Below are 14,702 nucleotides of genomic sequence, written 5' to 3'. Positions count from 1 at the left end.
TGGGAGATGGCATGGGGATGCACAGGTGTAGCAGCAGTAGTTCAGCTTCCTTATCAGAAACCCCTGACAACACCAAAATTTGCCAGGGCTCAAATGAGTCCTGTTAAGGGCAGCAGCCTGTGCTACTGAGGTGGCAATACTTTCTAGCATATAGACTTACCACCAATACCTTGTAATGCTATCGTATGCAAGATCACTTTTATACTGAATGTAATTTTACTTTAATAAATTAAAGGGAACCTGACGCGAGAAGTATATGGAGGCTGCCATATTTATTTCCTTTTAAACAATACCAGTTGCCTGGCAGCCTTGCAGATCTATTTGGCTGCAGTAATGTCTGAATTACGCCTGAAACAAGCATGCAACTAATCTTGTCAGATCTGACAATAATTTCAGATACGCCTGATCTGCTGCATGCTTGTTTAGAGTCTATGGCAAAAAGTATTAGAGGCAGATGATCAGCAGGACTGCCAGGCCATTGCTATTGCTTAAAAGGAAATAAATATGGCAGCCTCCATATCCTTCTCACTTCAGGCTTCCTTTAAGACAAATAACCAATAGTTACTATCTGCTACAATGAAGATTTAATTTTTGAAATAAATGAAATGTAATGTTTAAAGAAAATGAAATTCTAATACCGTAGCTATAACAGTTGAAATTGTTATGTCCTGAGCATATACTCTTAAAAAAAAAAATGGCAGGAACCAAACAAGTAGAGTTAAAATATACTCTTTTTTTCTGTACACTGAAATTTTGAAAAATCATGCGGACATATGAGAAATGCTAAAAATTAAACAATTTGTTACTTGAAGTTATCAACAAATTTGTTTTCACCACTTCAGAGGTTCCTGCAGAACATTCATACTGGAATATATAATATAATGGTGACATTTTAAGTTACTGGCAACCTATGTACACCAAAAGCCATTATACAGTATTAAAGCTGCTCAGATGGGTATCAGTTACAATTGCACCAATTACAATACTGCAGGCTATCAAAAAAGACTGACCAGTTGTTAAAGTATTAGAAATAAGCAATGACAATCTGCGACTTTTCTAGCCACATCTTAGAATTTGAAAAAAAAAAAAAAAAGTTTCAAAATAGTTTGATTAAAATGTATGACTGTGCAGATATTAAATTTATATAGATACATGTGTAAAATAGGGTATATACAATAGCTACAGCACACAAGCACAAAATAATTTTACACACACAAAGTAAAAAATGTTCTGATGCAAACAATACATCATAGTTTTTAAAATACAAAATGTATTTCAAATAGTACATGATAATTCTACTCAACATAAAATATTATACAAGACCAAAAATCCCAAACACAAAGAAAGCTTCTATTTTGTTAAATACAGCTGTGTGCAAAAGTTGATAAACCAATGGTCACACAACTATCCAATGCAACAGGGCTCTTAAAAATATGACCATATTAAAAGTGGATAAAAGCCAGTGTTGCACATTTTCATTTTCAAATCCAAATACTAGAGGGGGGAGAGTGGGAAGGAAACAAAAACATAGCTTTTTTTTCCTCCCCATAAATACATATGTGGAGTTAAATGATCCACAATAGGTTGCTGGTGATAGGGATCTGACAATTAGGAGGTACAGTGCATAGAGAAGCAATCTCAGCTATAGCTGCCCACAGCGTTTGGGAGTATTGTGGGTAGTCAGACTCACTTGTTACTTTCCAAAAAAAAAAAAAAAAAAAAAAAAAAAGAATTGGTTTGCAACTGTTAGAAATGAAAGTAATGATAATATAAGGAGGAGTGCTTGTAAGTCTTGGAAGTCTTCCTCTTTAGACCCTTCAATCCTTTAAAACATGTTTACTTGTACCTCAGTGTGCTTAGAAAGGACATCTTTTCCAAGGTTTGAAAAGCATCTGGGTGCATTAGTAAATTGACATTGACTGGCGAGTGGTAGCTGGCTTGACAGTCCAAGAAAAGAATTACAATATAAAATCTCTAAGACGACGTCTGTCTGCACCAAAGGGCAATCAATATATGGTTTTCTTACACATGCTTCGTAGAGTTTTTGACACATGGGGTCAGCAAGTTATTCAACTGCCTTTTTCCACACCTCCCAAGTTCTCTACATATAGAACAAAAATTGTGTAGTAAAAAAAAAAGGTTGGTGGAGCAGGACAACTTTCTTTTCTTCCCCAACAGACCGAAAACTACAAGATATAATCTTACTACCAGCAACATCAGTGAAAGAGGTGCCCCAATGCATTATATGTACAAGCCCTCCCTGCACTAATAGTGCCTAGCAAATTTGGGAAGGATAAAGCAGAAAAGCAAATAAAAAGATTAAAAAAAAATAAAATAACAGAACATTCAAAAGCTCTTCTTGATCTTGGACAATGAAGATGTCGTTAACTCACTTGGGTTCAGAGGCAGGAGCATTCACAGTTTAATGCAAAAGCACAGATGAATGAAATCCTTTAGTCGCTGTCAGGCAGTTTTGCGAAAAAGGGAGGAATATAGAAAATAAAAAAAAATGTCTATCTGGTTATAGGTCAACCAGTTTCACCTCAGTGGGCACACAGTCTTAATTTACAATTGCCCCATTAGTCAGATTTATGGCAATAAAGGTCTTTAAGTGCTTTCAGTTCTTCAATTAATGTCTTGTTTTGATTTTCGAGGACAGCTACTCTGTTCTCCAGGCATTTTACATATTCTTTCTTTTTTCGACGACATTCTCGCGCTGCTTCCCTGCAAGTATAAAAACATTCATATTATCAAAATAATAAATCATTGTTATACAAGTATTGCATGCAGCACATTTTAGAAGTACACTGGGTCTTATTTATAAAGGTGGGAAAAGAAAACTGGAGCAAAAAAAGGAACATATACCCCGAGCAATCCAACATAACCATGCATAATGCAACAGCTCACTGGTTACTTTAGGTAGATTTGTCAGGATAATTATTTTCACTGTGTGCACTTGCAAATATGTACAGATTAAAAAAAAATGTCATTTATTTATATTTTTTATTATGAAAAAACAAACAGAACGCTTATGTTTTATTAGATTACAAAAGATGTAGTTTAGTCGGAAAAAAAACCCCTTTGCTTATTGTTCCAATTGTCTGTTATTATTCCATCTAAAGTCAGTTGTGCTAAGCTAAATACCAATATGTCCACAAAAATACCATTAAAGGGAACCTGAGGTCACAGTGATATGGAGACTTATTTCCTTGTAAACAATGCCAGTTCCCTGGCAGTCCTGTTTATCTTCTGGCATACGTAGTGTCTGAGTCATAACCCTTGAACAAGCATATGGATAATCCAGTAAAACCTGAATTAGAGTACATGATCTGCATATGCTTGTTCAGGGTATATGGCTAAAAGTATTAGAGAGACAGAATCAGGAGGACTGCCAGGCAACTGGTATTGTTTAAAAGAAAATAAATATGACTGCCTCCAAATCACTTTCACCTCGGGTTCCCTTTAAGTGGCATAGTCTATGATATGAATAACAAATATATATACTCTACGGCAACTAAATGTTGTGCTTGGGACAATTTAAAGAAATGTTTATTTTCTATGTGGTCCTGTCCATGAATTTACTGTGATCATGCATGGTGTTTGCTGTGATAAGGGAAATGTACCATGCATGTTCACTCATGGAAAGCCCAAGAGTGCCTGGATCTTAAATGACTCTGAATTGAGAATCTCTGTACCAACTTTAGTTATAACCACATACAAAAGATAATGAAAATGTATTTTAGGCACATGGCCCTCTATTCAATTAACTTTTCTCCTAAGGCTGCATTTCCACTTGTGCGGTGCGAATCGCCGCGGTAAAAATTCGCACGCGAATTCGTATGGATGACGATGCATGCGAATTTAACCATGGCAGTGCTGGTGTGCTTTTCCATTGTTTTTATGCGAATTCGCATGAAAATTCGCATGAAAATTCGCATACCCAAACCTCATGCGAATTTCCTATTAAATACATTGTATGCGATTCGCATAGCGGTATGCGAATTCTGATGGCTCTGCCATGCGAATTTTTTCTGCACAGAAAAACGCAAAGCAATCCTGACAAGTGGAAACAGTCCCATTCACTTGTATTGCTATGCGAATTTGCATGCGAAAAACGCATGCGAATTCGCGATAGTGGAAATGAGCCCTGAGCTTCCTCACAGGAAAGGTTATCACATTTTATCAATTAAATACATTTTAAGTCCCCAACAAGCAAGTAAATACTAGTTTGATATTAACCACTTTCAGTACTTTTTCAATTGTAAAGTACTGGGGAAAAAAACTTAGGAAAAAAGGTAATTAAGTAGGGGACATTATATTTTAATACAAAACAGCACAGTATTGAAGAATTTTAGCATTGGTTATATATTAACAGTCTGGCTTTTTTTTTTTTCAACTTTTAACCACTTCCGGATCCTTGGTACACACACACATTATATATATATATATATATATATATATATATATATATATATATATATATATATATATATATATATATATATACATACACATATAAATATATATACATACATATACACACATATACATATACATACACATACATACATATACATACACATACATACATATACATACGCATACATACATATATACATATACATACACATACATATATACATATACATACACATACATATACATACACATACATATACATACACATACATATATATATATACATACACATACATATATATACATACACATACATATATATATACATATACATACACATACATATATATATATACATATACATACATACATATATATATATACATACACATACACATACATACATATATATATATACATACACATACATACATATATATATATGCATACATATACATACACATACATATATATACATACATATACATACACATACACATACATACATACATATATATACACACATATATATATACATACATATACATACATATATATATACATACATATATATATACATACATACACATACATATACATACACATACACATACATACATATATAGATATATATACATATATATATATATATACATACATACATATACATATACATATATACATACATACATACATATACATATACATACATATACATATACATACATATACATATACATATATATATACACATACCCCTGTGTACTTCACTTGCGGATCAGGGGAGAATATATATGTTACGGCCAGAACCCGCAGTGTGGCCACTTCGCGTTCTGGCCAGCCACTTCGGGTTCTGGCCGGCCAATGTGCGAAGTGGCCGCAGCGCAGCGGCCAATGTTAGAAATGGAATGTTTACACTTATTTTACAGCCGTCTCGCTGTGGCCAAATGTATTAAAAGTTGCTTAATTTAATTAAATATAGCTGGCGGCAATGTGATAGATGAAGCCGTCGGCTTTCGCACTGCCTCCTCCTCCTCTCCTCCCCCCCCCCCCCTGCCTCTCTCCTCTCCCTGCCTCCTATACAACATACGGAGCAGCCGGGCGGGGACACGCGTGTCCCCGAGAGTTGTTCGTCGCGGCAGGGGAATCCTGCCGTTCCTGCAGAGCGGGTGCTGGCAGAAGCAATGTCTGCAGCCTCCCCGCTCTGCTTCCCCTGCCGCGACGAACGACTCTCCCGGCAGCTCCGTATTGTATGGAAGTCGGGGACAAGGAGAGAGGCGGGGGGGGGGGAGAATCGGGGGGAGGCAGTGCGAAAGCCGGCGGCTTCATCTATCACATTGCCGCCGGCTATATTTAATTAAATTTAAGCAACTTTTAATACATTTGGCCGCAGCGAGACGGCCGTAAAATAAGTGTAAACATTCCATTTCTAACATTGGCCGCTGCGCTGCGGCCACTTCGCACATTGGCCGGCCAGAACCCGAAGTGGCTGGCCAGAACGCGAAGTGGCCACACTGCGGGTTCTGGCCGTAACATATATATTCTCCCCTGATCCGCAAGTGAAGTACACAGGGGTATGTATATATATATATATTATATATATTGGTGATTGGGATAACAAGTGGTGTATAGTAGTGCATATGCACGGTGTTATAATGAGAGGTAACAACTGGAGTCACTAATACTGCACCATAAGTGATTCTTGTTTTTGGACTTTCTGAGGATCTGTCAAGAAAATGAGCTGAGATTGTTAGGAGATCGGTGGATGTTTTAAACACTAATTACTGGTCTGATATTGGTCAGCCTTGAGATCTGGTGAGCGATTACTTCACATATCAATAGTGGATCACAGTTCTGTGTGGAGGACTTTAGATAATTATTGAAACTTTGTCTGTTACTTTATTATGTGGGAAGCGCCTACACACCATGCAATTTATTTTCAATGGCTCAAAGCTGAGAAATGATGAATTTTGGCAATTTTTTTTTCTTCTTACCTGTAAAATGCATATAAAATAAAATCATTCTTAGCAAAAAGTACTGCACAAAAGCAGCCTAGTTTGTCCCCCAAAAATAATTTATAGATTGTTTCAGTGTGATATGTAGAGATAAAGTTATTGGCAAATAAATGGGAGGAGCGATGTCAAAAATACTCTGGACTTGAAGGGGAAAAAAATCTGTGGTTTGGAAGTGGATAAAAGGTGGGTTTTAAAAATCCTATTAGCACACAGAGGCTGGTTCTACATATAATGCCCAGCCTCTGTTGCTATATTATCTTACCCCAGGCCCCTGTGCCGCCCAAAGTAAACCGCTGTGCTAGCGACACGCAGCGTGTCGCCAGCAGGCTGTTTACATGTACACTGTCACTCTCCCCCACCACTATATCGCCGCTCTCTGCCCACATCCCTTCCCTCCCCTCCAATCAGTAGGGTTTTCTTTGGGGTCACAGCAGACCGCAGGGAGGGCTTAAGGGGAGATAATGTAGCAACAGAGGCTGGGCATTAGATGCAGAACCAACCTCTGTGTGCTAATAGGATTTGTAAAACCCACCTAGGGTTCTCTTTAAGTCACAACGTTCAGTTTAATTTAACTTAGCATAGTATTTTATTTTCATTACTCATTGGAATGTGTAAATATTCTGTGCATGTGTGTGCTGATCATAATTTTTGTCATTTCACTAAATATTTTTTTCATAAATACACACGGATGAATGCACAAAATTGGTCAAACCATGTTTAAAATTCTTAGAGTTCCCTGCCTTCATAGGGCACAAAACTATAAACTTACATATACACAACAAAATTATAGGGAGAAGTGTATGCATTTATACATGAGCATTGGCGCATTGCCACCATTGGACCTTTTTGAGCTTGCACTCCTTGCCTGATGAAGCGGGTTGCGGAGTGCCAAAATAAATTATTTGCGATTTGAACAATCTCGATTGTCCATCATTTCAGGAGGTAAGTCCACCTGTACTCCTCCTTTTTAGTTGTTTTTAGATCATTTTAACCTGCCTGGCGCCTCTGTCCAAATTTGATCATGAGCATTTTAAAGGTAACCTGAAATGAGGGATATGGAGGCTGACAAATGTATGAAGATAGACAAGGCACCTGGCCCAGATGGCATCCACCCTTGGGCATTAAAGGAGTTGAGTTTAGGTATCGCTAAGCCACTTTATCTTATTTTCTATCAATGAACATGAAAAATATCAAAAACACTGTAAAAGTAAGTTTTACAGTGATTTAGGAAAAAAAACAAAACACTTTTCACAGGTTTTACTAGAAAAAACAGCTAAATGAGAAATAATAGTTACCTGCAATCTTTATTATTGTCTATAACAGAAGAATTCATACAAAAGTACAGTTGCTTAACCTTCCTGGCGGTAAGCCCGAGCTGAGCTCAGGCTATACCGCACAGGAGGATTTCTCAGGCCCTGCTGGGCCGATTGGCATAATTTTTTTTTTCGTACACGCAGCTAGCACTTTGCTAGCTGCGTGTACTGCCCGATCGCCGCCGCTCCGTGCCGATTCGTTGCTACCCGCCGCGCCCCCCCCCCCCCCCGACCCCATGCGCTGCCTGGCCAATGAGTGCCAGGCAGAGCTGAGGGGTGGATCGGGACTCCCTTTGACGTCACGACGTCGGTGACGTTCAGAACGGGATTTCCGGACGGGCTTGATCGTCGGAGGCAATCGAAGAGGGTGCGGGGATGCCGCTGATCAGCGGCTGTCATGTAGCTAGCGCTAGGCTAGCTACATGATTAAAAAAAAAAATTGTGCTGTGCTGCCCCCTGGCGGTTTTAATTGACCGCTAGGGAGGTTAAAGAGAGACTGAAGCCTATTAAAATACTTATGGTTACCTGCTATTTATGTTAAGCAATGTTAGCAGTGCTGAAACGCCACATTTCCGCGGCAGAACGAGGGCTTCATACCCCCCAAATCCCCAGGGCAAAAATCCGGGAGCGCTTCCTGGTAGAGGCAGAGCTTTGTACATTAGCTCTGCCTCTACTGGAGTCAATCTCCGCTTCTCCCCACCCCTCTCAGTGAAAGAAGACTGAGGAGAGGCGGAGATCCACGGAGATTGGCTCCAGTAGAGGCAGAGCTACAGCACAAAGCTCTGCCTCCCCGGGCAGCAAAAACCAGGACCTGGAAAGTTGTAGAATTCGTAGAATTTTGCCCCAGTATTTGGGAGGTATAAAGCCCTCGTTCTGTCGCCGGACTGTGGTGTTTCAGCACTGCTAGCATTGTTTAACATAAATAGCAGGTAAAAATAAGTATGTTTTTATAGGCTTCAGACTCTCTTTAAAGAGACCCTGTAACAATATTTTTAGCCTTATTTCTTCTATCCTATAAGTTTCTATACCTGTTCTAATGTGGTCTGGATTACTGCAGCCTTTTCTAGTTGCACTGTCTCTGTAAAATATCTAATATTTTCTCTGTCAAGCTTTGTCGACCCAGAGGAATGGGCTGCCACTGCTGTAATAGGGACAAGTTATGCACGCCCCCTGCAGGCTCGGTGTGCTTTGTTTACTCCTCAGTCTATGCTCTCAGTTTCTGATGCAGTTTGTGAGGCTGAGGGGGTAAACGCACACGCACATACATATATATATAGTGTGTGTGTGTGTGTGTGTGTGTGTGTGTGTGTGTGTGTGTGTGTGTGTGTGTACGTACGTATGTACGTACGTACGTACGTACGTACGCACGCGCGTGTGTGTGTGTGTGTGTGTGTGTACGTACGTACGTACGTGCGTGTGTATATGTATAAATGTGTATGTGTGTGTATAGGTGTGTGTATATGTGTTAGTGTGCGTGTGTGTACATACACACATGTATATGTATATACCCTCTTTCCCTGAAAATAAGACCTACCCTGAAAATAAGCCCTAGCAGGAATTCTTCAGCATCCTTGAAATATAAGCCTTACCCTGAAAATAAGCCCTAGCGGAAGTTAAAGAGGAAGAAGTGGCAGCCATCAAGCGGGGACACAGCGGTGCAGTGCCGATTGGGCACCGGTCCTGTCATCCCAGCACACAGCAAGGTTATCAGCTGTGTGCAGGGATGACAGGTCAGGTGCCTGATCAGTAAAGTAGCATACCTTCAAATCCATGAACATCACAGTACAAAGGAACAGGAAATGTTCTGCTCAGAGACACTTCCTGATAGAAATATAAGACATCCCCAAAAAATAAGCCCTAGCACATCTTTTAGAGCAAAATTTTATATAAGACACTGTCTTATATTCGGGGAAAGACGGGGTGTGTGTGTGTGTGTGTGTGTGTGTGTGTGTGTGTGTGTGTGTGTGTGTGTGTGTGTGTGTGTGTGTGTGTGTGTGTGTGTGTGTGTGTGTGTGTGTGTGTGTGTGTGTGTATGTATGTACAGTGGTGTGAAAAACTATTTGCCCCCTTCCTGTTTTCTTATTCTTTTGCATGTTTGTCACACTTAAATGTTTCTGCTCATCAAAAACCGTTAACTATTAGTCAAAGATAACATAATTGAACACAAAATGCAGTTTTAAATGATGGTTTTTATTATTTAGTGAGAAAAATAACTCAAAACCTACATGGCCCTGTGTGAAAAAGAAATTGCCCCCTGAACCTAATAACTGGTTGGGCCACCCTTAGCAGCAATAACTGCAATCAAGCGTTTGCGATAACTTGCAATGAGTCTTTTACAGCGCTCTGGAGGAATTTTGGCCCACTCATCTTTGCAGAATTGTTGTAATTCAGCTTTATTTGAGGGTTTTCTAGCATGAACCGCCTTTTTAAGGTCATGCCACAACATCTCAATAGGATTCAGGTCAGGACTTTGACTAGGCCACTCCAAAGTCTTCATTTTGTTTTTCTTCAGCCATTCAGAGGTGGATTTGCTGGTGTGTTTTGGGTCATTGTCCTGCTGCAGCACCCAAGATCGCTTCAGCTTGAGTTGACAAACAGATGGCCGGACATTCTCCTTCAGGATTTTTTGGTAGACAGTAGAATTCATGGTTCCATCTATCACAGCAAGCCTTCCAGGTCCTGAAGCAGCAAAACAACCCCAGACCATCACACTACCACCACCATATTTTACTGTTGGTATGATGTTCTTTTGCTGGAATGCTGTGTTACTTCTATGCCAGATGTAACGGGACACGCACCTTCCAAAAAGTTCAACTTTTGTCTCGTCGGTCCACAAGGTATTTTCCCAAAAGTCTTGCCAATCATTGAGATGTTTTTTTAGCAAAATTGAGACGAGCCTTAATGTTCTTTTTGATTAAAAGTGGTTTGCGCCTTGAATATCTGCCATGCAGACCGTTTCTGCCCAGTCTCTTTCTTATGGTGGAGTAATGAACAATGACCTTAATTGAGGCAAGTGAGGCCTGCAGTTCTTTAGATGTTGTCTTGGGGTCTTTTGTGGCCTCTCGGATGAGTTTTCTCTGCGCTCTTGGGGTAATTTTGGTCGGCCAGCCACTCCTGGGAAGGTTCATCACTGTTCCATGTTTTTGCCATTTGTGGATAATGGCTCTCACTGTGGTTCGCTGGAGTCCCAAAGCTTTAGAAATGGCTTTATAACCTTTACCAGACTGATAGATCTCAATTACAGTACTTTGTTCTCATTTGTTCCTGAATTTCTTTGGATCTTGGCATGATGTCTAGCTTTTGAGGTGCTTTTGGTCTACTTCTCTGTGTCAGATAGCTCCTATTTAAGTGATTTCTTGATTGAAACAGGTGTGGCAGTAATCAGGCCTGGGGGTGACTACAGAAATTGAACTCAGGTGTGATAAACCACAGTTAAGTTATTTTTTAACAAGGGGAGCAATCACTTTTTCACACAGGGCCATGTAGATTTGGAGGTTTTTTTTCCTCACTAAATAATAAAAACCATCATTTAAAACTGCATTTTTTGTTCAATCATGTTATCTTTGACTAATAGTTAACAGTTTTTGATGAGCAGAAACATTTAAGTGTGACAAACATGCAAAAGAATAAGAAATCAGGAAGGGGGCAAATAGATACATACACCCTCTTTCCCTGAAAATAAGACCCACCCTGAAAATAAGCTATATATATATATAGATATGTATATATATATATATATATATATATATATATATACATATACATACATATACACACATACATATACATACATACATACATACATACAGGGAGTGCAGAATTGTTAGGCAAATGAGTATTTTGACCACATCATCCTCTTTATGCATGTTGTCTTACTCCAAGCTGTATAGGCTCAAAAGCCTACTACCAATTAAGCATATTAGGTGATGTGCATCTCTGTAATGAGAAGGGGTGTGGTCTAATGACATCAACACCCTATATCAGGTGCGCATAATTATTAGGCAACTTCCTTTCCTTTGGCAAAATGGGTCAAAAGAAGGACTTGACAGGCTCAGAAAAGTCAAAAATAGTGAGATATCTTGCAAAGGGATGCAGCACTCGTAAAATTGCAAAGCTTCTGAAGCATGATCATCGAACAATCAAGCGTTTCATTCAAAATAGTCAACAGGGTTGCAAGAAGCGTGTAGAAAAACCAAGGCGCAAAATAACTGCCCATGAACTGAGAAAAGTCAAGCGTGCTGCTGCCAAGATGCCACTTGCCACCAGTTTGGCCATATTTCAGAGCTGCAACATCACTGGAGTGCCCAAAAGCACAAGGTGAGCAATACGAGACATGGCCAAGGTAAGAGAGGCTGAAAGATGACCACCACTGAATAAGACACACAAGCTGAAACGTCAAGACTGGGCCAAGAAATATCTCAAGACTGATTTTTCTAAGGTTTTATGGACTGATGAAATGAGAGTGAGTCTTGATGGGCCAGATGGATGGGCCCGTGGCTGGATTGGTAAAGGGCAGAGAGCTCCAGTCTGACTCAGACGCCAGCAAGGTGGAGGTGAAGTACTGGTTTGGGCTGGTATCATCAAAGATGAGCTTGTGGGGCCTTTTCGGGTTGAGGATGGAGTCAAGCTCAACTCCCAGTCCTACTGCCAGTTTCTGGAAGACACCTTCTTCAAGCAGTGGTACAGGAAGAAGTCTGCATCCTTCAAGAAAAACATGATTTTCATGCAGGACAATGCTCCATCACACGTTTCCAAGTACTCCACAGCGTAGCTGGCAAGAAAGGGTATAAAAGAAGAAAAACTATGAGATGGCCTCCTTGTTCACCTGATCTGAACCCCATTGAGAACCTGTGGTCCATCATAAAATGTGAGATTTACAAGGAGGGAAAACAGTACACCTCTCTGAACAGTGTCTGGGAGGCTGTGGTTGCTGCTGCATGCAATGTTGATGGTGAACAGATCAAAACACTGACAGAATCCATGGATGGCAGGCTTTTGAGTGTCCTTGCAAAGAAAGGTGGCTATATTGGTCGCTGATTTGTTTTTGTTTTGTTTTTGAATGTCAGAAATGTATATTTGTGAATGTTGAGATGTTATATTGGTTTCACTGGTAAAAATAAATAATTGAAATGGGTATATATTTGTTTTTTGTTAAGTTGCCTAATAATTATGCACAGTAATAGTCACCTGCACACACAGATATTCCCCTAAAATAGCTAAAACTAAAAACAAACTAAAAACTACTTTCAAAAATATTCAGCTTTGATATTAATGAGTTTTTTGGGTTCATTGAGAACATGGTGGTTGTTCAATAATAAAGTTATTCCTCAAAAATACCACTTGCCTAATAATTCTGCATATATATATATATATATATATATATATATATATATATATATATATACATACATATACACACATATACACACATATACATATATATATACACACACACACACACACATTGATTCCTGGTTAGCGCCCATGTTTTTTGTTTGTAAACACTGCCTAAAGCTAAAAGCCAGGATCGCATCGGGGATCGGCGGAAACGGCAAAGAGGTATCCAGGAGATCACAGTGACTCGATTGGTATGTTTTTTATTGTACAAATCGAACAATACAGATTCTCTTTAACCACCTCGGCGTTCCGATTCCCCAGGATTTCCGTGCAAAAAGAGGTAAAATTAATTTTCAGAACCTTTTTTTTCCCCTTTATCTTACCAGAACGAGCCAAGCAATAGTTTAGTATACATTATGCGTATAATAAAAGTGTCAAACACAAATTCTTGTCAAAAATAAAATAAAATTTATTATTGACAAACAGAAATAGCTTGCATTTTTAATCAATGCAGAAATATCAAGAAAATGCAGAAAGAAATATTTAAGGCAGAAGAAAAAATACAGTACAGAGGTTTACTCCTAAAACACCTCCTTTGTATGGTATACTTTGAAGCATGGTATTGCACAAAGTGCCACATCACAGTCCGGGCAATAGACACGGGTCTCCTTGCGCATTTTTTGCGCATTAGACCACACACCGCCTATAGGGGTTTGTTTCAGTGCGGTCGGTGGCAAGTGTTCTGGAAAGTGGCGTCCAGAAAGTCGTGCCGGATTCACGACGTATGAGGCTCTGCGCACCGGTCTAGCTGCTGACTCCGGTGGGTGATGCTTCACGCATATGGCTTCCGTAAGCTGCCAGACAAAGTCGTGGTGGGGTACAGGCCTTTCATAGTTCTCCTTATACAGTACATAGGAATTCCACAAACACTGTTCCAGCAGGTGGCAGAATTTTTTTTTTTTTGTAATACTTCCGCTGCTGTTTGCGGACAGCCGGTTAGAATGTCATTGCTCCATCAGCCCTGTATACACCTCCCCCATCGTACGGTTATAATCCAACACCGCTTTGGGCTTGGCCACCTCTTGTCTACTTCTCGTAGTGGTGCAGACAGTCTCTGTATTGTGCACCGTGCTGAGGATGCACACGTCCCGCTTGTCCCTCCACCTCAGAGCCATCATTTTGCCCTTCTGCCAGGCAACAACCTCTCCCTTCTTCAGCTTCCTGGCAGAGAAGGCCAGTGGCATATGGCGACGGTTAGCCCTCACCGTACCATATGCGTCAGTCTTGTGCTTGATCAGGTGGTCAAACAGTTCCGGGGAGCTATAAAAATTGTCCGTCGTAAGGCAGTACCCCTGATCCAGCAAAGGCTCTATAATTGTTAGTACAGAGGAGGTAGCACAACCAAACTCTCTGTACTGAGGTGCAAATTTGGTGCCTTTACCTGTATATATAAGAGTTCCAGATGTACCCGGACTTGGCCTCACAGAGCATGAACGATTTCACCCCAAAACATGCCCTTTTGGATGCAATAAATTGCACCCAGCTGAGTCTCCCATTATATGCCATGAGGCTTTCGTCCACGGTTATGTCACGCTCCGGAACGTAGACCCCCTTGAAG

At 39.9% G+C, this 14,702-nt stretch overlaps 1 protein-coding gene across 2 annotated transcripts in view; it reads right to left on the bottom strand.

Moving 5' to 3' along the window:
- Window positions 1–1,250: 1,250 nt before the first annotated feature.
- The window catches only part of CREB1 (cAMP responsive element binding protein 1), a 223,028-nt gene continuing 209,576 nt past the window's right edge, over window positions 1,251–14,702 (bottom strand). For both annotated transcript variants that reach the window (XM_068244973.1, XM_068244972.1), the window contains one exon: window positions 1,251–2,724. In XM_068244973.1, coding sequence (XP_068101074.1) covers window positions 2,580–2,724 — 145 coding nt within the window. In that variant the 3' untranslated portion in view covers window positions 1,251–2,579. The remainder of the gene's footprint in view (window positions 2,725–14,702) is intronic.

The sequence above is a fragment of the Hyperolius riggenbachi genome, chromosome 7 (assembly GCF_040937935.1).
Source record: "Hyperolius riggenbachi isolate aHypRig1 chromosome 7, aHypRig1.pri, whole genome shotgun sequence".
NCBI lineage: Eukaryota > Metazoa > Chordata > Amphibia > Anura > Hyperoliidae > Hyperolius > Hyperolius riggenbachi.
Note: the sequence above shows the minus strand (reverse complement) of the source record. Positions and strands in the feature narration are given on the sequence as shown.